This window comes from Ictidomys tridecemlineatus, chromosome 10, assembly GCF_052094955.1.
Source record: "Ictidomys tridecemlineatus isolate mIctTri1 chromosome 10, mIctTri1.hap1, whole genome shotgun sequence".
Lineage (NCBI taxonomy): Eukaryota > Metazoa > Chordata > Mammalia > Rodentia > Sciuridae > Ictidomys > Ictidomys tridecemlineatus.
Window position 1 is genome coordinate 128,784,992 of NC_135486.1, and position 23,233 is coordinate 128,808,224.

The 23,233-nt window shown below is 44.5% G+C and overlaps 2 protein-coding genes across 2 annotated transcripts in view; one reads left to right on the forward strand and one right to left on the reverse strand.

Annotated features, from left to right (window-relative positions):
* Nucleotides 1-485: 485 nt before the first annotated feature.
* Nucleotides 486-23,233, reverse strand: part of Dctn5 (dynactin subunit 5) — a 28,498-nt gene continuing 5,750 nt past the window's right edge. Inside the window, exons 3-6 of the mRNA XM_005323754.5 lie at nt 11,786-11,904; nt 9,275-9,386; nt 3,852-3,954; nt 486-1,176 (exon numbers count right to left, since the gene is read on the reverse strand). Coding sequence (XP_005323811.1) covers nt 1,079-1,176; nt 3,852-3,954; nt 9,275-9,386; nt 11,786-11,904 — 432 coding nt within the window. The 3' untranslated portion in view covers nt 486-1,078. The remainder of the gene's footprint in view (nt 1,177-3,851; nt 3,955-9,274; nt 9,387-11,785; nt 11,905-23,233) is intronic.
* Nucleotides 13,987-16,650, forward strand: LOC101978579 (general transcription factor 3C polypeptide 4). Its single transcript, XM_040276674.2, has one exon. It carries the CDS (start codon nt 14,165-14,167, stop codon nt 16,196-16,198), a length of 2,034 nt encoding a protein of 677 aa, XP_040132608.2. The 5' UTR covers nt 13,987-14,164; the 3' UTR covers nt 16,199-16,650.

The following is a 23,233-nucleotide window of genomic DNA, read 5'->3' on the forward strand; positions in this document are numbered from 1 at the left end:
CAAGCTGGCTCCTACTGGGTTCTGACTTCCAGGCTGAGCCAATCTGTCCCATTCACCTTCAGCAGGCCAGAGTCCTGAGGAGGCCAACCTTCTCAGCTCCTCACTCTAAACCTCCTTTCTAAGCCAAGAGGTCGGAGCAGGACCAGGAAGGGTGGTGCGACTGGCCAGAGGAGATGGTAAGAATACCGCTGGCCGTGTCGCTCCTTGGGCTCTGTGCCCACCAGACAATTTTAAGAGCCATTCATGCATACATATGACCTGTGAGGTTTTAGGCAAATATGAGGTGGGTTGAATGGTTCTAGGTCAGAGAGCAAGTGTTCACAAATGCTTTGTTTTCAATGAAATCAGACAAATACCTTGAGGCAAGGAGTGACCACCTGACTAATCCATTTACATGGGAGACTCAAACCTGGAACTTTGCAAATACAAACTGTGGGGTGCTAAGGACTTCTCTTATAGGGAAAACCAAAGGCCCTGGAACAGAATGCTAGAAAGACTTTTATTAACCACCTCGGGACAGTAATTTGGGGAGGAGACACACTAACCACCAACAGGCAACAGGAATCAGGGCTCAGAAGTCACACTTTCTCCAGGATTATGAGCAGTTGTGGCCCCTGGTCAAACACGTCAGCAGCAACAGAGCTGAGCGTCCTCTGAGTGGGTGCCATGAGGGGGCGTGGCCATGAGCGGCACACCTGCCTGTTACCTCCACCCTGGGGGAGTGCTGTGCCCTGCAGGCCCCTCTCAGCCTGGATCTAGCCATCCACGGGACCACGGTGCTGGAGTGTTGCAGAGTTAGGAAGGTCAACTCTGTGTTCCACAGATAATGGGATGAAGTGACGGTTGACAGATAAGGTGTGAGACAGCATGTGGAGCCGACTCCTCCAGATGTTCTCTTATTAAATTCTTAAGAGCTTAGAGCCGTGAAGTTTTGAAACATTCTCAATTTTAAAAAATAAAATAAAATAAAGAAAGGAGGAAGTGTCAAACACGCACAAGCTCCTGGAGATGCTGACGCTCACTTCGTCCCCAAGTTCATCTTAGAGCTCAAACAAATCCAAGACATGAAGCAGAAACACTAGACTTGTGTCAAGGGCAAAAACTTCTGGTAGTAGCTCTTGGTGACGTCAATCATCAGCTCTTGAGTACATTCTGGAAGCTCCCCTGAGAAGAGTCCTGAGGAAAGAGAGACCTGGTCAACCAAGGGGAGCCAGGGAGGCCTACAGCCTACAGGAGACCTTTCTTTCAATTTTATCTAAATACTAGGTTTTCCAAATCTTCAGTACTGACAGTATTCCACTGATCATATCTTCTAAATGATATGAATTTGTGAATGCATGGAAGCAACTATACAGTTCTCCAAACAAAGAATCAGCCCAGGTAGATGTAGATAGGACATGAGTGCAAGATCCCAATTATTAGAGCATTACTGATTATTTCAGAGGCTGTTCCAGACCAGGACTTGCCCACTCCCAGGATTCTGTTGTTACTCCCACTGAGCCAGCCTTACTCTTGTCTTTGAGGTAAGAAACTATCCTGTCTGCAATGAAAGTAAACCCCAAACCCAACGACAGCAGACATAGATAAATCAAGGAAGGGAGGACCACAGAAGGGGCCTCCACAGAAAGACAGTAATCACAGGCAGGAACTTGCAGGCACTACACTCAGACAACTGTCTTAAAGAGCACTTTAGAAACAGCTAGCAAAATTTTCAACATTCATATCCTGTGGTATGACAATCTAAATTATTGTTATTATTCTCTTTTTATATTCTCTTTTTTTTTTTTTTTTAAATAATGGGATTGAAACCAGGATCACTCCGTACTGAGCTACATCCCTAGACCTTTTTATTTTGAGACAGAGTCTCACTAAGTTGCCTAGTCTGGCTTTGCAAGGAGAATTGGTCTTTCTTCAAAAACATACAGATATCACATCAAAATACCAATTTTTAGCTCCTCACACAACATCAGAAGATCTGATCAGGCCTGCAGGAAGCAGCTGACAGGCTATGACATCCACCATTTGCTTTGTCTGTCTGGCTCCTGCAGGCACCTGAGTTCTTGGCTCCTGACTCTCATCCTTTCTGGCTGATTTCCCTTTCATTTTGTCCCATGACTCGGTTATATCATGTGCTGCTCTCCAAAAACATGCCAGTTTTCCTGCAACCCTGTGGCTCTGGATTGAAAGATGAAGACAGCCAACAGCGTATCCAGATGGTGGACATTTATCTGTGAAACTACATAAAAGAAACGAGAAGTCCTGACACAGTGCAAATAGAACCGACTCTATCTCTATAAGGGTCTTAAGGGACAGTCAAGGCTTCCCCACTAATCAGCCTGGACATGAGGCCAACCCACCCTCTCTAAGACTGTTTCCTCGTTTATGCAGAGACCTTTAAGTTCCCATGCAGAAATCCTTCATGAGAAGCTGGACATGGTAGCATATGTCTGTAATTCCAGCTACTCTGGAGGCTGAGGCAAGCAGATTGAAAGTTCAAGGCTAGCCTGGGCAACTTGGTGCGACCCTGTCTCAAAATGTAAAATAAAATAAAATGGGTTGGGCTGTAGTTCAGTGGTAGGGCATTTCAAAACCAGTGTTTATTATTTAAATTTGAACTACCAACCAATGCTTCCCAGTCTTCTGTCATCAAAGTTCAATGACAATAAGAAGCTGGTGCTAAGGAACTTGAATAAGTTTTAAAAGATTAAGATCTTTCTCTGCCAATATCCTTTTCAACTCAGATTAGATGCATGTCGGGTAAACAGTGGGATTCCAATATGGAGAGAGTTACTAAAAAAAAGTCTCGTTTCTTCTCAGCAAAAGCAGAGAAGCGTGACACAGAATGGCCAACTGCCCTCCCCAGAGAAACTGAGTGATGACTTTGTACATCGTTGAAATTCATAATCAATGATCTGAGTGACGAGACTTCTTTTAATTGGAAAAGCAATTAAAACCACCCAGTGGAAGGTATCAAGTACTGTCACATGCTCTCTTCATACCACATTGCATCTTTCAATCTGTGACGTGTCTCTGTATATGCTGCGTGACTTGGTGACTGCACAAGTCAACATGGGGAACAGAGATTGTCTTGGGTGGCAGGTGTCGGGGGTTTTCTTCCTTCTGCTTTTTAGTGTCTTCAGAGTTTTCTGGAATGAGCAGGGATTTTGTTTCCTCACGTCTATAATTTGGAACTTTGAGCTCATGAGGGGCTCAGGAGGTCATGCATTTGCTCCTCTCTGGCATCTCAAGAATATTACTGGTCTTACATCATGCTTTAGGCTAACTTCTCAGTTTTAGGATTTCTCAGCCATTCAGGAAGTATAAATTCAAATTTCCAGCCAATGTGAGAGTAAGCTCATTGTCAAAATTCTCTAAAAAGAAACTTCTTTTTCCAGCCAGAGTCCAGGCCACAAAAGAAATGTATTTTCCATGTCCTGGTGGCAGATTTGTTCTATATCACTCTTTGCCTGAAGGAAACCCTTTCAGGGTTATTGGAGGATCTCTCTGCATTATAGGTCCAAGGCTTTCTCCCCTCACCCACCCTGAGTATCATGTCCTAGACCTCCCTGTTATGAAGACAGCATCAACCTCTGTAATCTCACAGCTTGGGTTTAGTTTTCTCTTCATTTTTCATCCTTGACAATCTCCTTATTTTCTTGTGAACCCAATTATGCATTTAAGAAAGAGAAGTTTGACATATTTTAGATAGCATTTTGAGGTACTAGAAGATTTTTAAGTTTGCTATGTTAACATATTATCAAAGACAGAAACTGCACGCATTACTTTTGGGATGGAAAAATAAAATTAAGCTTTAAAGAGGTTAAAATAAAAATAATCAACACCAAGGTTACCTGGGCAGCCTGAGAAAACGGTGAATGGTGGGACCACGGTTTCTGGAGGTAACACTGTGTTGTCAAGAATTTTGCAGCAGTCTTTCAACACACATCTGCGCCCCTGAAATTAAAATTTTTATTACTAGGAAACAGGTCAGGAAATGGCAGTAAAGATTATCTAGGCAGCTGTGTAGAAGGCGACTCTATATTTTCTCCATTCATGATATTGTGTAATAGCCAGGGACAGGAACAAGAGGGTGAGTTGCAATTGCCTGCTTTACATGGAACCTGAGAAGAAAGGAGTGTGTGTGTGTGTGTGTGTGTGTGTGTGTGTGTGTGTGTGTGTGTGTGTGTGTGTGTGTGTGTACATTTGGGGGGAAGAGTTGTATGCCAGGGACAGTGCATGTCATCTAGGCATTAGAGACTATGCAAACTTTGGTCTTCAAAAACTTCTGTTTAGCTGGGGTTGTGGCTCGGTGGTAGAGTGCTTGCCTAGCACGTGTGAGGCACTGGGTTCAATTCTCAGCATCACATGTAAACAAATGAATAAAGGTCCATCAATAACTAATAAACATTAAAAAAAAAAAAGACTTCTGTTTAATTTTCTCTTTGACTTGATTTGGTGGGCATCTGTTGTTTTGCTTCCTTTTCTCCTGATAACAGAATCTATATTTTACCCTGTTCCCATCTCAGTCTATACACTTCAGCCCACATGCCAAACTCCAAGTTCCAAGACAATGACTGATTAGGGAACTGGTCTATCAGCCAGCTAAGTCCAGTGAACCTCAACCTCAGCACTTGAGCTGGGACTAATGGGAATAGAAGTGCTTTCCTCTGGGGCTTCCTGTGGACAGATGGAAGCCAAGAACAGCCATCTTATTTCCATGAATGAAGAACCTGCTCGAGGACTAATTCTCCTGGCATCAATAATTGAACCCTTGGAACCATCCGGGCACAAAATCAGGATCTACTTCTATATTCTTCGTTTATATTAGGCTAATGCATTAGGTTTTGCATCTACCAGTTTTAGGCTTATTTGTGTGCTCTTCTGTCAATTCCTCCTGGAAAAGTCTTGACAAACTCATTTGTACAGGAAGTTATTCTTTCATTTGTTCTCCCATGGGCAAGTGTCAGCTGAGTGTTTGGGATGAACTTTATGCTTCATTTTATCCATTGCTGACATTTTTCAATTCTGCCATTATCTACAGCATTTTGAGGGTAAGAAGGAGACTCAGGTGTTCAGTGGGATAAGAGCAGCTTGTGTATACAGTTCAAGGCTGTACCTTTGATTACTTACTGAATAAAAGTCATGCTCCCCATAAGCTGTGTTTACATCACCAAGGAACATAAACTCGTTTGTGTTCTCATTAGAAAATCTGACACAGTGGAATGCCCGAGAGTGTGGAAATCTTAAAAATACCAGGATAAGGCTAACCTATCCAGACTTCAGATTTTATCAAACATTATGAAAGACACCTTTGATTTGGTCATGTCCAAATATTTCCCTTTTATTAAATATCCAAATCAAAATTTTTTTAAAGCTCCAAGGTCTGAATTCCTTATGTGGCTGATTAAGCTGCTCCAGCTGGAGGGACAGTGGCATTGGCAATACTTGGCAACATCTTCAACTCTAAAGCAAGTTATAAGCATAGCTCTTCACGCTTCCTTGGAAAGTTATTTCCTGTGACTTATCTGCTAGTGCCAATTTCAAAGACATAGCAACTGGCTCTCTCCCCTGATGATCCCAAATTAACATTAATTCTAAGACTTTTGTCATGGCTAAGCTCCTAATAATTCAGACTAAGCACATGGGGTGCTAAGTGGAAATGAACAGATGTACTGCATAAAGCACAGTATGTCCCACAGTGAGATCCATGACAAAAGGGCCCTGAACAGTGGGAAGATGTTTTCACTGTGTGCCACCAGCCACCAGGTGGCCTGAGGCACCTGCTGTGTTCTCTAGTTGGCCACTCTGCCCACTTAGAGAAATAATGCTTTACTGGGCTTCAGAAGTATTCTCGAAGCCACATGAAACATGCAGGTACTTCTTAGGCATGACTGGACTGGTAACAGCTGAAAAGCTAAACTACTTTTTTTTTTTTTTTTTTGGCAGCACTGGGGATTAAACCCAGGATCTCGGGCATACTACCCACGTTCCAGTTCTTTCTTCCTTTGAAAAATTTTGAGAAGGTACTCTATGTTGTACAAACTGGTCTGGAACTTGGGATTCTCCTGCCTCAGCCGCTTGAGTAGCTGGGATTACAGGCGTGCAACACCATGCCCAGCGGGAACCACTTCTTTATTCTTCACTTGAGAATTTCCAAGGAAGAATCAAGAGCTGTAACCATGTTGCTCCTGTGACAGCTTCCGAGGCATTTCTGAGTCTTGGTTTCCTCACCCATGAAATAATGTAAAACACATCCTACAGGAATGTTGTCAATATAAGAGACAGTAAATATAACACTCATAGGACAATAACAGTGCTTATTATTGCTGCTTGTTAAATTTTTCCTTCAGGCATCTGAGTAATTCTGATTAATACCTATAGTTTTGCACATCAAAGCAATGGTTAGATATCACAGGGGACACTCCAGGAAGGAGCTGTGTGTCATGCAGACAGTTAGACTCTAAAAGAGCTCCCACTGCTCTGAGATTCTAGAATTCTAGCAATCTTTTTCCTGAGATTATCTAAGAACCTGCCAAAGCAAGTCTGCGGATATTAACAATGACTAGGCCATAAGCGGATATACTGTAAAGTGGTGCAAAAAGCAGAGCATCTGTCGATAAGCCTAGCACTCCCTAAGCATTAGAAACAGAATCTGCATCTTGACCTTTCAGACACTTTGCTCTGGGAATAGAGGACAGATGACAGGACTAGGTCACTATGGTAATGTTTTTACTTTGTCAAAGAAAACATCAGAAAAATCCAGCTGTGGCTTGGAATGTTAGCTGTTGGCAAACAGGGTGAGTGGAGAGGACAGATTTTATTATCACCCTTTCACTCTTACTTTTCTTTGTAATTTCTATATTATAGCCACATATTTATAGGGCACAGTAGGATACTTTGTGTATATAAATGTGTACTAATTAAATCATTTTACCTCCTTATCATTACTTTGGGGGGTTTTTTTGTTTGTTTTTTTCGGTGCTGGGGATAAACCCAGGGGTGCTTTACCACTGAGATACATCCCCAGTCCTTTTATTTTCATTTATTTATTTATTGGAACTTGAACTCAGGGTACTATATCATTGAGGCACATCCCCCAACCCCTTTAAAAATTTAAAAGGGTCTTTTTTTTTTTTTTAATGTGAGACAGGGTCTTGCTAAGTTTCTTAGGGCCTTGCTAAATTGCTGAGGCTGGCCTTGAACTTTAGATCCTCCTGCCTCAGGCTCCCAAGTCTCTGGGGTTACAGGTGTGTGCCACCACACCACCCAGGGCTCCTATCACTTCTTTACACACGTGGAGGTTTCAAACTTCTCTCTTCAAGTTCTTCCTAAAAGGGCTGGGGATGTGGCTCAAGTGGTAGCACGCTCGCCTGGCATGCGTGCGGCCCGGGTTCGATCCTCAGCACCACATACAAAGATGTTGTGTCCACCGAAAACTAAAAAATAAATTTAAAAAAAGATATTCTCTCTCTCTCTCTCTCTCTCTCTCTTAAAAAAAAAAAGTTCTTCCTAAAATACACAATAAGTCATCTTAAACTATAGTCACCTTATTGTGATTCAGAACACAAGAACTTATTCCTTACTATATTTTAGGATGCATTACCCACCCTCTCTCCTCTCACCCTCCCTCCCTTTCCCACCCCCTAGAAGTCCCCATTCTCCTCTCTCCTATTTGGAGATCAACTCCATCTCCTACCTTTTTTCAATGTCAAGCTGAACCAAGACTTTCTGTGTCTCACACACACTGGGCAATTCCTCTGCAGATGAATGCTGGGCAAAACGCCCATGCCCTGGATCTGCACAAGTCAGGCTGGGGTGCTTTTTGCAGAACATGGTTCTCCATTGCACTGTCCCCCTTTGCTGGGCCCTCGTGGCTTCTGCAGTTTGAACTGCCTGGTTTCTACCAGTTGGGTTTTTTCTTTTGGTTCTGGGGAATGAACCCAGGTGTACTTTAATACTCAGTTCATCCCCAGACCTTTTTATTTTGAGAAACACTAAGTCACTGCAGCTGGCCTTGAACTTGTGATCCTCCTGCCTCAGCTTTCAAAGTCCCTGGGATTACAGGTATGCACCACTTTGGCTTTTGCAAGTTTTTTTGTTTTTGTTTTTGTTTTTGTTCTGTTTTTTTGAAACTTTACAGTTTGAATTTTATCCAGGGCAGAGAGCTGACTCTATATCATGGGAAACAACCATCAAAAACATGAAGATGGCCGGGTGCAGTGGCACACACTGTAATCCCAGCTGCTTGGGAGGCTGAGACAGGAGGATCACGAGTTCAAAGCCAGCCTCAGCAAAAGCTAGGTGCTAAGCAATTCAGTGAGACCCTGTCTCTACATAAAATAGGGCTGGGGATGTGGCTCAGTGGTTAAGTGCCCCCAAGTTCAATCCCCAGTATCAAAAAAAAAAAAAAAAAAAAACCAGAAACAAACAAACAAACAAAAAACCATGAAGATGGTCTTCAGTTTTCCTAGAATCTATTCTAAGACATACATCCAAAATGTAGGAAACATTTTCCCTAAACATTAAGGCAGATAGGCTCTGGTCATTAATATTCTCACCAATTATGTTCTTAGAATCCCCAAAAGAAATCAAGTTTTTCACCTATGAAACAGCAAGAAATCCAGACCTTGGCTGGGTGAAATAAACCAACCAACACTTATTCTCCCTGTGGACCAGGGTCCTACAGGTGCTGCTGAGCAGGGAGCCAATTTGTACCCTGTACTACCTGCAGGTCCCCTAGCATTATGTCATTATGTCATCTGGTGACTCTAACCCTTTTACATGTCATTCCCTTTTTTTGACTGTCCAAGCTCCCCTTGTCTTCTGTGCCAATTTCTACCTGCCCTTCAGATCCCTTGTCCCCCACTAGGCTATAAGCTCCTTGATTTTTAAAGCAACCAGTAGATTATGTGGCAGCACAGCTAATCATATTGCTGCATTTAAGTCCTAGATCTACCACTTACTATAACATCTCAGGTCCTCGGTCTTCTCATCTGCAAATAGGGACAATACCAGTACCTACACACCCTTGGATGATTGAAAGAATTAAGTGAGTGACTAAAGGAAGAGTTTAACACCTTATGTCAGAGGTTCTATAAGGTTAGCCACTGTTATTAATGCCTAGAAAAAATTCCAAATCCAGTAAGGAAGACCCAACCTCGGGAAGACTAGAAACTACTACTACCTTGCTTGGTCACAGAAGCAGACTCCCACTGACCTAAGGGATGGAGGCAGAGGGACAAAGCTGCTTAGTTGGCTGAGTCACCATACTCACAATCACACAGTTCTTGCCAACGTGAACGTAAGAACCAATCTGAGCTGCGTTGACCACACAATCTTCCTCGATAAAGACATGGTCCCCGATATGTAAGGGAAAGAATGCAACACTAGAGAAGGAAAAGAAGATGACAAAGAAAGGTCAAGGCAACGTACTTTGGTTCAAGGTTTATAGAACTACTGATCATAACCTCAACTTCATCGTGTCTCCATGAGACTGTTCTAAGCATCCCCAGGCCATAAAACTCTACCATGTTGAAGATGACGAATGCAGGTGAGACTGGTAGCTCAAGATCAGAAATACTGGGCCAAAGAAATGTGTAAGGAAACAGCATGGCAAAAGAAGCAAGATCCTCAAAGTTAAAAGAGCAGACAGGAAGGGAGGGGGAAAGCGCTGGGGACTGGTACTGGGCAACCTATATTGTTATATTGTGTGCAGGTACAAATATGTAACAACAAATCTCGTCATTCTGTACAACTATAAGGCACCAATAAAAAATGTGGAAAAAAAATAAGAGCAGGCACCAAATAAAAATGAATGTTCACTCATTTCTGCTTCCTTTGACAATGGCCGCTGATGACGTTTTTAGTAATCTGCCCTGTTTCAGGGAACTGATATCAGGTTCATGAACTATAACTTTTAATCTCCAAGATTCTTAAAATCACCATATTTACTCAGTGCCTATTATGTGCCAGATAGTGAGGATATATGGTAAGCAAAAGACACAATCCTGTCCATGAGGAGTTTACAGTCAAGAGAATAAGTAAGACTGAAGTAACTGACTAAACAAATAATTAGTTACAACTGTGTAAGTGCTACAGAGACACAGTACCAAGTTCTGAGAATATGTAACAAGGAAAAGTATATAACTTTGCCCAAACAGTGGTTGGGGAAAGCTGAATTGAAAATAACAATTGAGCCAAGACCTGAAGGAGGAATGGCAGTCAACAGGCTCTCTCTAGACTTCCGACCTCATTCCCATTTGCCAGGATTCCTCAAGTGTCATTAACCATGATCTGTGATCATATTTATGGGATCATATTTTAAATACTTGGCCCAGAACGGATATAAAGTAGCTATCTGCCTACTGGCCTTTTCCAGCCCTGTATCACATTGTCAGAAAAATTTTATCAAGAGCTAGTAGCTATCCTCCATGACTCACAATTCATTTAAATCTTTGTTAATTCATTATTATTTTTAGTCCTTACTCCTGTGCAACAAGGAAATCCTTGATCTCATCAAACTTTAGCAGAGCAGCAGTCACCATAGGAGTCCCCAAAAGGAAACCACAGAGCTTTCTGGTCCTCTTACCCTGCCCCCCACCCTTAGTTCATTCTGAGCTAATGGGTGAATATTTTCACGTGAATGATTTATAATGGCTCCTTAACCCAATTCCTGTGTGGAGCCCAGAGTTCAACGTCATTATAGGAAATATGGGTTTACTCCTGCAGGACCTACTCCTAGGTGTTACTGTTAAGGTAGGTGCTCCCTTCTCTTTCCTTCTCTAACTTCTGCCACCTGTGACAGAGCATCACATTATATGACAGCTATCACATTCTAATATCGTATTATATAGTAGTTGTTTATATAACTGTTTCTACCTCTAGATTTTGAGAACTTTGAGGCAAAAACTCTATTTTATCCATCTTTATATAATCAGCTTTATAATCAATGGCTGGTATAGGAATGGTGCTCAATAAATGCAGGCTGAGTTACTGGATGAAATATAGGTGGTGCCATAAGTCAGAATCAGGAAAGCAATTAGCCACAGAGGAGAGATGCAAAGAGAACACCATACCCTGGTTGGTCTTTCTGTTCTGTCTAGGTCCTTTCTTGGACTGTTCTTAATCCTACTGAAGGATCAGGTCAATCCTAACTTGGCCCCATCCTCAGCTATTTGGACCAGGGGTAGGTACTTCACTCAAACTGAGCTAACCACAATCTTTATCCCAGGAATTTAGAAATAAGATATAAGATCTAGTTGACATATGTTGGGAGCTTAAAAAGAGAAGTGATAATCAAGGGGTCGAGGCAATATGGTAGTCTCCAAGAGCCAACGGGCCAGATGCAGCCAATCAGACAGAAAAGAAAGTGGGGATGGAAAGAGAGGACTGAAAAGAACACACAGCATCATCTTGAAGACAGAGAGGAGAGATAGGACAGGTGTGCTGACTGCTGCTGGCTTTCCAGCTGCAGGCTCTAGGCCCTTGTGAGGCCTGGCTCCTTTTTCTCCTCTTAGGTAGAAGACTCTTAGGTCCTGTCAAATACGCCTCTGTATATTAAAGCACAACATCCTTTGCTTTGCCAGATTAAGTGGATTTTGTTTCTGGAATTGGTTAGCATCAGCCAAATTAAAACCATGACCACAAGAGATGTGTTCATTACAGCAAACTCTTACTCAGTGCCCCAAATAGGACAGACCTGCTCCCCACACCATAACTCAACACAAGAACACCATCACCACCAGCATCTTGCCCAAGACTGAACCAAGATAATTCAATGACATACCCTTTGCTGAATTTCTTGAATGGTGGCCTTATGACACTACGACTTTTCACAACACAATGGCGTCCAACTCTTACATTTGCCAGATCCCCTCGGATGATACAGTCATTCATTATGATGGTCTATAAAACAAAGCACATTTTAAAAAATTACCAACATAACCTAAAACAATAAAATGCAAAACCTAACAATGCAAAAAAACAAAACCAAACTAAGCCAAAACAAACAAACAAAAAACCAGGGCACTGAGTAAGTTATGCTATGATCTACTGCATCAAATGTTCTGTCACAAGCAGTAAGGAGTTCTTATGACACTGACTGCAGAATGACACTGGGATATTCCCAGTATATCACAAACTTTGCCCTAGTCCACCATGAACAGGACTCAGTGAACTCAACGTTTATTGAGAATGCCTACAGGAGAGCACGTGTACCTGTCTTTCTGAATTCACAAAGGCCCACCCCACCCCGCCCAAGCCTTGGCTGCCTGCTCAGTGATCATCCTGTCTGCTCCCACTTTTTTCTTATCTCCCAACACTATTGACTACCTCCAACTTATGCTCCCAGAGGCGGACCCACTGAAGTCCTGCCCAGCTCCCAATTTCAGAACTCAGACTAAGTGCTACAACGCATGGAGTAAAATCTGGCTTCCCCTGAGATTGAGTGGAGAGGCTGAACAACACACCTAGAAATCTAACCTATGGGGATTAATGCTCCATATTTGGCACACAGTAGACATTCTCAAAGGACCAAGCCATGCCGAATTCCACGTGTGAACACAGAAGCTTAGGTTTTTCATAGGAGACTGATGAAATCTATAAGGAAATGATGAAATACTTTTAAACACAGAATTCAGAGAACTCCCTTTTCATTTGAGAAATATTACCCTGGGGCTGGGGATATAACTTAGTGGTGGAGTACTTGCCCAGCATGTACAAGATCCTGGGTACAATCCCCAGCATTGCCAAAAAACAAATAAACAAGAATTACTCTGGAAGTAGTCTGGAGTCTACAGGTGAGATTGGAGGAAAAGTGACCCTTTAGATGACTAGAGCAGATCAAGTCAAAAATAGATAACGGGCCTTATTTAAGGTAATAGCTATGTATAAGAAAAGGAGATATAAACAGGAAGTCAATGATTTGGAGGGAGAAGAGGATAAAGGCCACATTAAACAATCCCTTGTAGATATAATAATAAGCTATCTTGAGAAACTGGAGAGACTGAACATGGGCTGAGGATTAGATGGCACAGATTGGGTATCTCTTATCTAAATGCTTGGGACCAGAAGAGTTGTAAATGTTTTGGATTTAGGAATATTTGCATAGACTTCACCAGCTGAGCACTGAAATTTGAAAATCCAAAATCTGAAAGCTCTGAAATCTGTTCACAATCTCTTTTAAACATTCAAAAAGTTTCAGATTTCAGAGGATTTGAGGTTTGGGATTTTTAGACTAAGGATGTGCAACCTATCATAGGAAAGTGTTGGGGTTTTAATTTAGTAGCACTCTACACATTTTTAAGCCTTTGAATATTAGTGGTATACATTAAGGCATTTAAAAATAAAATGCTCAATAGTTTGTAATTTGCTTTAAAATATTCCAGCCTCTTCAACCTGACCCTAGTCAAACAAGGTCTGGATTTAGTGAGTATAGAGATGAAACCCAAACATAAGAATATTGCAAACTGGGGCTGTGGTTATGGCTCAGTGGTGGAGCGCTTGCCTAGCATGCTGTTAGGTGCTGGGTTCGATCCTCAGCACCACATAAAATAAAATGAAGATACTGTGTCCACCTAAAACTAAATAAATAAACAAGTAAATATTAAAAAAAGAATATTGCAAACTGTAGAAGCTGGTGAACAAATGCATGAGAATTTAATATGCTCTTCTTACTTTTGTACATATCTTAAAAAGTTCTATAACAACACTGTTCAGCTATATAAAAAAATGAGGCTGGGGGCGGTGGCCGCGCAGCGGAGTGGGCTGAGCGCACCGGGAGCCGACCTCTGCGCGGAGGGGACCTGAACGCTGTCGGCCCGGCTGGGGCCCGCGGAGGGCAAGGAGGGCGGGAAGGACCCGGCCCTCGTTCCGCCTCAAGGTGACTCGGCGGGAACCAGCCGTGAAGCTGCAGTACGCGGTGAGCGGCCTGGAGCCACTGGCCTGGTCGGAGAATCACTGTGTGTAGGTGTCCACGGCCTGCAGCATCGCCGTGCTGGAGCTCATCTGCCACGAGCGCAACCGGGGCCAGGACCTGGTGATCCACCGCACCTCAGTGCCCGCCCCTCTCAACAGCTGCCTGCTCAAAGTTGGCTCAAAATCAGAAGTTGCTGAGTGCAAGGAGAAATTTGCCAGCTCCAAAGACCCCACCATCATCCAGACTTTCATGTTGGACAGGGTGTTCAACCCTAAGGGAAAGGCCTTGCCACCAATGAGAGGGTTCAAATGCACCAGCTGGTCTCCCATGGGTTGCAATGCAAATGGCAGGTGCCTCTTGGCAGCGCTGACCATGGACAATCGCCCGACTGTCCAGGTGAACCTCAACAGACTCCAGTGGGTCCAGCTGGTTGATCTGACTGAGATTTATGGAGAGCGTCTCTATGAGACCAGTTACAGGCTCTCTAACAATGAGGCTCCAGAGGGAAATCTCGGGGATTTTGCCGAATTTCAGAGGAGGCACAGCATGCAGACCCCAGTCAGAATGGAGTGGTCGGGCATCTGCACCACTCAGCAGGTCAAGCACAACAATGAGTGCCGGGATGTGGGCAGTGTGCTCTTGGCTGTCCTCTTTGAGAACGGTAACATTGCCGTGTGGCAATTTCAGCTGCCCTTTGTAGGAAAGGAGTCCATCTCCTCATGCAACACGATCGAGTCTGGAATCAGCTCCCCTAGTGTTTTATTCTGGTGGGAATATGAGCACAATAATCGGAAAATGAGTGGCCTTATCGTGGGGAGCGCTTTTGGACCCGTAAAAATTATCCCTGTCAATCTCAAAGCAGTCAAGGGCTACTTCACCTTGAGGCAGCCTGTTGTCTTGTGGAAAGAAATGGACCAGTTGCCTGTGCACAGCATTAAGTGCGTGCCGCTTTATCACCCCTACCGGAAGTGCAGCTGCAGCCTGGTGGTGGCTGCAAGAGGCTCCTACGTGTTTTGGTGTCTTCTTTTGATCTCCAAGGCAGGTCTGAATGTTCACAATTCCCACGTCACAGGCCTTCACTCCCTGCCCATTGTCTCCATGACTGCAGACAAACAGAACGGAACCATGTACACTTGTTCCAGGGATGGGAAAGTGAGGCAGTTGATTCCCATCTTCACAGATGTCGCATTAAAGTTCGAGCACCAGTTAATTAAACTCTCAGATGTGTCTGGCTCAGTGAGGACTCATGGGATAGCAGTGAGCCTGTGTGGTGCGTATCTGGCCATCATCACAACTGAGGGCATGGTCAATGGCCTTCATCCTGTCAACAAAAATTATCAGGTCCAGTTCGTTACTCTCAAAACCTTTGAGGAGGCAGCTGCTCAGCTCCTGGAGTCTTCAGTGCAGAACCTCTTTAAGCAGGTGGATTTAATAGACCTAGTACGCTGGAAAATTTTAAAAGATAAACATATCCCTCAGTTTTTACATGAAGCTTTGGAAAAAAAGATCGAAAGCAGTGGAGTCACCTATTTTTGGCATTTTAAGCTTTTTCTCCTGAGGATTTTATACCAGTCAATGCAGAAAACTCCTTCAGAAGCCTTATGGAAACCTGCCCATGAAGACTCAAAAATCTTGATCGTTGACTGTCCTGGGATGGGCAATGCAGAGGATGAGCAGCAAGAAGAAGGCGCCTCTTCCAGGCAGGTGACTAAGCCAGGCCTGCAGGAGAGGAGCAGAGAGGGCGAAGCAGAGGAGCCCACAGACGACTCACTGCCCCCATCGGGAGACGGTGGAGGCCACGAGGCAGTGGAGGAGAAGCTCCTTGAGATCCAAGGGAAGATCGAGGCTGTGGAGATGCACCTGACCAGGGAGCACATGAAGCGCGTCCTGGGGGAAGTGTACCTGCACACCTGGATCACGGAGAACATCAGCATCCCCACCAGAGGGCTCTGCAACTTTCTAATGTCTGATGAAGAGTATGAGGACAGAACGGCTCGGGTGCTGATCGGACACATCTCAAAGAAGATGAATAAACGGACTTTCCCTGAACACTGCAGCTTGTGTAAAGAGATCTTGCCGTTCACAGATCGCAAGCAGGCCATCTGCTCTAATGGGCACATCTGGCTCCGGTGCTTCTTAACCTACCAGTCCTGCCAGAGCTTGATATACAGACGGTGTTTGCTCCATGACAGCATCGCTCGGCACCCAGCCCCAGAAGATCCTAACTGGATTAAGAGGTTGCTGCAGAGCCCCTGTCCTTTCTGTGATTCTCCTGTCTTCTGAATGCAGTAGTGGAGGGCAGAAGGGCGTGAGCTGTGGAGCATTCCAGAGCATGGGAAGCCGTGCGCTGGAGGAAGCCGACTGCGTGGAGAGGTGCTCTTCCTAACTGTCGCCAGGGCCTCTCTGGGAGGGCAGCGCACACCATCTCCAGGACTAAAAGATATCTTTCAAGAGACTGAAGGCTTGGTGTCATTTTGAGATGAACATGGTTCCCCAGCTCCTTACCCAATGAGGAACATTTACTTTCAAGTGTCTTGATGAAAACAGTTTGAACAAAAAATTGTCCTATGGAATCTAGGAGCCTGGTGGTCTCTGGTAGAGAATCGTGTGAGGGCCTTCTGGGCTGAGTTAGGTCTTATCCTTTTTTGGTCTGAGGCAGCCCATGGGTCTAGAGGGCTTGAATAGCCTGGTCCGTGCATTCCACACACCAACAGATATTAAAAGTATTAAAACAATGTGTGGGCTGATGTTTTGTTCCCAGTGCATAGCTGCAGATCTGTGTCCAGTTGACTCTTGTTTCTCATGCATATGGATAACATTGTCCTTTAAAATTCTATATTTTTAAGAAGTTGAAGCCAAGACTGAATCAGTTTTAATGTATCACACAATCAGGTGACTGTTCGAAGCCAACAGTTGTGATATGTTTCTGATCGTCTCCATATCATCAGATTTGCTGATCCTGCTCCTTAACATATGTGAGGGTGACAGTGCCCGCTTCACCCACTGTGCAACCTGGGTTGAGATGCTGTGCAAAGAGGAAAAATTCTTTCTTCTTTGGAAAATTGGAACTTAAGTATTTTTAATGTCAACATTGCTGGATGGTGACTGAGGAGTCTGTCCAGGGAGTTCTGGAGAGAGGGCAGTGAGAGCTCTAGTGCCATAGATGTGTGCAGCCGAGTTGAGCAGAGCCTGGGATTCCTGCTCTGCAGAGCTCCTTGGAGTTTGGAATATCGGTATTTGTAGTCTTAAGAGATGTCACGTTTCATGTCTCTTAATTGCGCTTAATAGACATTCTGGAATCACAGTGTTCCTGGGTTTTTAGAGTAAGTGCCCTAGAGATCGTTGCTGATTAACTGGACTGCACTTTGAAGTAGTGCATAGCTCTGGAAGGTCAGATGGGAACTCAAAATACGAACTCTTCACTCTTATTTTGTGAGTTTGTTTTTGTTTTGATTTTTGTTGTTGTTGTTTTGCCTTTATTTTGAGTTGGTCTCCTGCTTGTATTTTGTATCCTCAGTGAAAGACATTTTGCCTCACTCAGAAATTGTGTCTGCCGTTGGCTGCTGTGGAGGAGACAGCCACGCCTGTGCTGATCTCTTCCCGCAGGCCCCTCCAGCACTGCCCCAGAGTGTCTTGTTCTGTTCAAGGGCTTGCTTTTCTCTTAGGCTTAATCATATATTTGCTGGACTCTTTTTTTTTTCTTTAAATATGTTTTTTAGGTGGACACAGTTCCTTTATTTTATTTTTATGTGGTGCTGAGGATCGAACCCAGGGCCTCACGTGTGCTAGGCAAGCGCTCTGCCACTGAGCCCTAGCCCCAGCCCCTGCCCCTATTTGCTGGACTCTTCTGCTTTTTTTTTTTTTTTCATTTTGGTGGTGATTTTAAGCATCATGTTTGTCCAGACTTGAGGGACGAGCTTGTTAAATCGGTGTTCATGGTGGGGAACCCAGCAGCATGGTGGACATGCATGGCACAGGTCAGAGTGGTAGAGAAGCACTGGTGCCTGCAGCTGTCCAGTTCACAGGGCATGTGACGTGAGCGTGGTGAGCACTGGAGGACAGTGCAGCTGTGGTCATCAGGCATCCTAGGTTTCACCTGGTTCTTTGCTGCAGACTAGAGTCATAGGAATTTGTGTTTTTTTGTTTTTGTTTCTGTTTCTTGGTACTGGGGATTGAACCCAGGGGCACTTAACCACTGAGCCACATCCCCAGCCCTTTTCTGTATTTTAGAGACAGGGCCTCACTAAGTTTCTGAAGCTGGCTTTGAACTCAATCCTCCTGCCTTAGCCTCCTGAGCTGCAGGGATAATGTGTGTGCCAACATGCCCGTCTCTAGGAATCTGTTCTTTATTGGGGAATTTTATGCTGCTGCCACTAAAAACTTATTTTAAGTTTTTATTTAAAGCAGTTGTGCATTTTCGAGAAAATTTAACTACTGCAATAACTAAAAAGGATCTTAGAATTTAGTATTTGTCTGTAAAATTAAATGTGGCAAATGATTTCCTAGACATGGTTCTCTGCAGGGTCATGGCCCAGTTCCAGGCTCTGCCTGGTGTCCACATGCCCAGTAGGAAGGTCCTCTCCCATCCTTTCCCCCAGCCACAGTGCTGAGCAGACAAGAGACTTGGGGTTAATGGCATCCTCACAAACAGTTGGAGTTTCGGCGTTGGAGTGGTGATCCGTGCAGCCGTTGGAGTGGTGATCCGTGCAGCCTTGGAAAGTGGGAGTGGCAAGAGGCTGCTGCCGGCCCCTTCCACTTAAACTTAGCTCCCTCTTTGGACCTTCCTAAAATTTGCCGGGGCTGTTCTGGTGGCTTTCAAGTTGGTTTTTGCTGTACCTGTAATAACCATGTCAGGAATGGGAGGGAGACAGCTGGCCTGCAGTTGAAGTGCAGGAGTCAGGTGCTGCACGGTGAGACTTTCGAAGCCATGGCACGTTTCCGGAGTCCGACTTCCATGTGTGTGTCACCTGTGCCTGGGTTAATTTGTTCCTGTTACTCTACATAAGAAATGTTTAGCTTGTTACACTGGAAATTCATGCTGAAGTCCTCTTGTGTCCATACCCAGACTTCAGGCTTTTCCACTGCTGTTAAATCTGTCAAAACTACCAATTATTTCTCAGTGTCGGGAGTTATTGGAACCCTGACCAAGCTCATGGTTGAGAGTCACCTTCTGCTTCAGCCTCTGGGAAGTTTTGAGGATATTGATGTTGAAGCATGCATTTGGACTTATTAGCAGGTTTAAGAGGTTAATCAGGTTGAAAGAATGTTGAAGGTTGACAGTTAAATATTGGGACATGGTTTTGATTACGAGGTACCAGGTGAAGTGCTGGAGGGCAGGAGGGCGGCCCTGGTTAGGCTGGCGTTGGCCACAAGGCCTGGAGCAGACGCAGGAGTCAGTGTCGTCAGTCAGTCCCCCTTTCTGCCCCCGACCTCTCTTGCTTTCCATTCCTTTAGTTCCCTCAGCTGTAGGATATGTTTAGAGGTAAAATTTCTTTTTTGAAAGAAGAATGGATGAGGGAAAAAGTTTTCTAACTGTTCAGCCACGGGGTGGGGTTCCCTTCCTGAGAGAAACTGTCGTTCTGCTTTCTGAAGGTGGCAGTGTTAGTTGTTAGCAATAGGGTGAGCTGTGTCTGGTTTTCCTCAACGTATACTTCCTGGTCAGAGAGTCCAGAGGCTGGGCTGGGCTGTGGGATTCAGGATGGGGCCACTACCACCACCCGTTCCCCTGCCTCCCAGCCCATATTTTTCTTCCCCAGCAGAAATTCTAGCTCTGCTGACCGAGCAGGTCGTGCTCAGTCACATCCTGCAGCCAGCCAGGTGGACAGCAGCTCTGCCATCAGCGACCTGTGCTCTCCGAGCCTGCAGGACTCCCACGGCTCCTGACCACTGTGTCCTCCCTGGCCTTTCCCCTTGGCTGTCGGGTTGAAGGGTGCAGCTGAGGCAGACGGCTCTGGTCTTCAGTGAAGGCAGCAGTGGCCGCTCAGAGCTCAGGCCGTCTCAGGGCTCTCACAGCTCCTAGACGCGGAGCTGCTCTTTCTGGAGGCTAAGAGAGTCTTGGCAGTGACCTCTGCCGTGGGCCTGGTGATGTGTCTGCTGCTCAGCCTGAATCCAGAGCACATGGAACTGTCCTTAAAGGGATGCAGTGTTGCGTCCATAGGAAGCACTGGATCCCTGTCCTGGCGCCCAGCAGGGTTATCCTGAGCTTGAGGGCTGTCCCACAGCGCCCACCCGCCCAGCAACAGGCAGTATCAGGAGGCGATGGCCAGGTTGTCTTGGGGGACGGCACAGCTTCACGTCTGCTGCTGTGCTGTGTTCCATGGTGCGGTGGCCACGGGCCAGTCTAGCAGAGGAATGGGGTTTCCAAGGCTTCTGCCCCTCTGGTGTGGAGGCGTCTGTCCCTGCTGCTCCCTGTCCCTCCTTCCTGACTGTGGGTGGGGGGCTCGTCTGTGGCTCCAGGGAGAGGACACCCAGGTCCAGGCCCCCAGCAGCCTCCAAGGACTTGTTCGTTCTTCTCAAGAAAGACTTGAGATGGGGAAAAGGTGTCGCTCTCCCATGAAATTGTCACAGTGTGGCAGCCTGGTGGAAGTTCTGTACGTGGGTTGGAGAAAACCCTCAGCGCTCTGAATCTCATCCCGAATCCCTGTTAATCTCACACAGAAACAGGTGCTGGGAGGCGGCCAGGACAGTGGTGTGAGTGGCTGCGGCAGATCTGGGTCCTTGCCCTCTCAGCCAGCTGACATGAGGGTCGTAGGTTCATGGCGAGCGCTCTGCCCCCCCCCCATCACTCCCTTTCTCTCTCTCTGGGGTACTAATGCAAAATTAAATGCAAAATGTCGATGAATTATGTCTTTTTCAAGGCTTTGACTCAGATTTGTACTTTGATATATGAAAGTGAATATCAAGCTTGTTTGCACGGAAATAAGACTGTATATAAAAATGAGTCTGTGTTGTGTATAGTGACATATATTTTATGTTTACCCAACACTGTGCTAAACTTTGTGCTTGGCTTTGAATTATATGTATATTTACACCTGACTTTTTTAAATAAAAAGGAAGATTTAAAGGTCAAAAAAAATAAAATTAAATTAAAAAATGAAATAATAATCTATTAAAATATGCACAAAAAAGAAGTAAACTATATCACAAGTGGTAAAAGAAAGTTGGCAAGAGGGACTCAATTCCTAATTTCTCACAAGGAGTGAAATGAGAACTAGACATCAGGTTCAAAATAGAAGCAAAGCCAGGCAAGGTGGCACACACCTGTGATCCCAGCAGCTCAGCAGGCTGAGATAAGAGAATTGCAAGTTCAAAGCCAGCCTCAGCAACTGAGAGAGGCTCTAAGCAAATTAGTGACACCCTGTCTCAAAATTAAAAATAAAAAGGCTGGGGGTGTGGCACAGTGAGTAAGCACTCCTGGGTTCAATCTCTGCTACCAAAGAGACAGACAGAGTGGGGAGGGGGTCAATCTCTGCTACCAAGGGGGGGGGGGACACAAGATGATGTTCAAATGAAAGCAGGTGGATATAAGGATCTACAGAGAAGAAAGTGATATCAAAACAAACAGTTTATTAAAATAAACAGTAGAAAAGGCAGAAGTAGCAAGTTGGAAGTTTAAGTACTGCACCTGCAAATCTGTTTTATCTGGTCGACACAACATTTAAAAAAAAAATCTTTTAAATTAGATGTTGTTATTTGATTAATGGGACATTTCATTTAAAACACTCAGATTTCCGATTTCCAATGTCTTTTGGGAAAAAAATCAGAAGCTCCGGAACAGTAACCTCAGCTTCAGCTGAGATTCAGCTGAATGGGATGGCTATCATTCAAGCCTCCAACTCACCAGGCCCTACTTCTCCCTACTATTTTGTTTTGGTATTTGTTTTTGTGGTGCTGGGGATTGAAACTAGGGCTTCACACATGCTGGGCGAGCCTCCACCACTGACACTGGCCTGCCCCACTTTCCACTGTTCACACTCTATCCTCTTCACCCAAGTGACCATTCTCTCACCCTGCAGGCTCTATCACATCTGATATAAAGGAAAACAGACATGCCGGGCACAGTAGCACACACCAGTAATCCCAGCAGCTCAGGAGGCTGAGACAGGAGGATCACAGTGAAGCCAGATTTAAAGTTAGGTAGTCAGTGTAGTTAGGTAAATCGGGTCTAATACCCAGTGAAATCTAAGATGGAGGCCATGCTGGGAATGACTCAGGGAAAACAGGACAACTCATGGAATGTTAATGAAGTCCCAAAGAGGCCCTAGGCCAAAGTCCACCTGGAAGAAGTATTAATGAATAGCCCCCAGCAGATTTGAAGATAGCCCATCACAAAGAAGTGATAATGAAGTGCTTCCTGCTCAGACTACTTCTTTGGCCCACCTGTGTCCCACCCTCGGGCCTTCCAACCTACATTCCATCACCAAAACTATAAAAAGGGGAAACAACCGCACTTCCACGGATTCCACCTCCTGGGTTCCCTTCTTCCTCCGGGAGAAGTCTTTTCTGCTGTCCTTTAATAAATTTCTAATTTCTACTCTGACCTTGCCTCGGCGTGCTTCTTTGGTGTTATTCTTCAACATCGGGGAAGCAAGAACTCATCACCGGTCAACAGCGGTAACAACAGGTTCAAAGCCAGCCTCAGCAACAGTGAGGAGCTAAGCAACTCTCTGAGAGCCTGTCTTTAAATAAAATACAAAATAGGGCTGGGGATGTGGCTCAGTGGGCAGTGTCCCTCAATGTCCAATCCCTGGTACCTCCCCACAAAAAAATATACTTGACAAAGTTCTGAAATGGAGAGAGGCTGGAAATATGAATGGATTGTTTACAAAAGCAAAAATTAGTAACAATGTAACTATTCACCAACAGGAGACTGATTAAGTGGAACTGAACACAGTATGAAAATGCACACACCAATGAATCTTACAAATGGAAGCTGAGAACTATGGTACTTCGTGTGATTTCAGTGTTTCCTACTATCATTATTATAACTGAGTATAAAAAATGTAAGTCATAGGAAACCTAATAAAGCTAAACAATATATATTATTTAAGGACAGATATGTATGTGGTCAATTTCTTTAGTATAATATCAATATAATTTAGTAAGTCAGAAAATTCAGGATAGCAGTTTCCTTTTGGAGGGAGGCAGAAGAAAGAGATGGGGGGAACAGAATGTTAGCACGCATGATTATACTTTGATTGTTTCAGTTCTTCAGTTGGGTGGTAGATTCATAGGTGTAGATTTTTTTTTTTTTTTTTTTGGTATCAGGGATTGAACCCAGGGCACTCTACCACTGCACACCCTCAGCCCTTTTGACTT

What these genes read in the sequence shown, in the direction of transcription:
- LOC101978579 (XM_040276674.2), top strand. Translation starts at nt 14,165, where the DNA reads ATGTTGGACAGGGTGTTCAACCCTAAGGGAAAGGCCTTGCCACCAATG.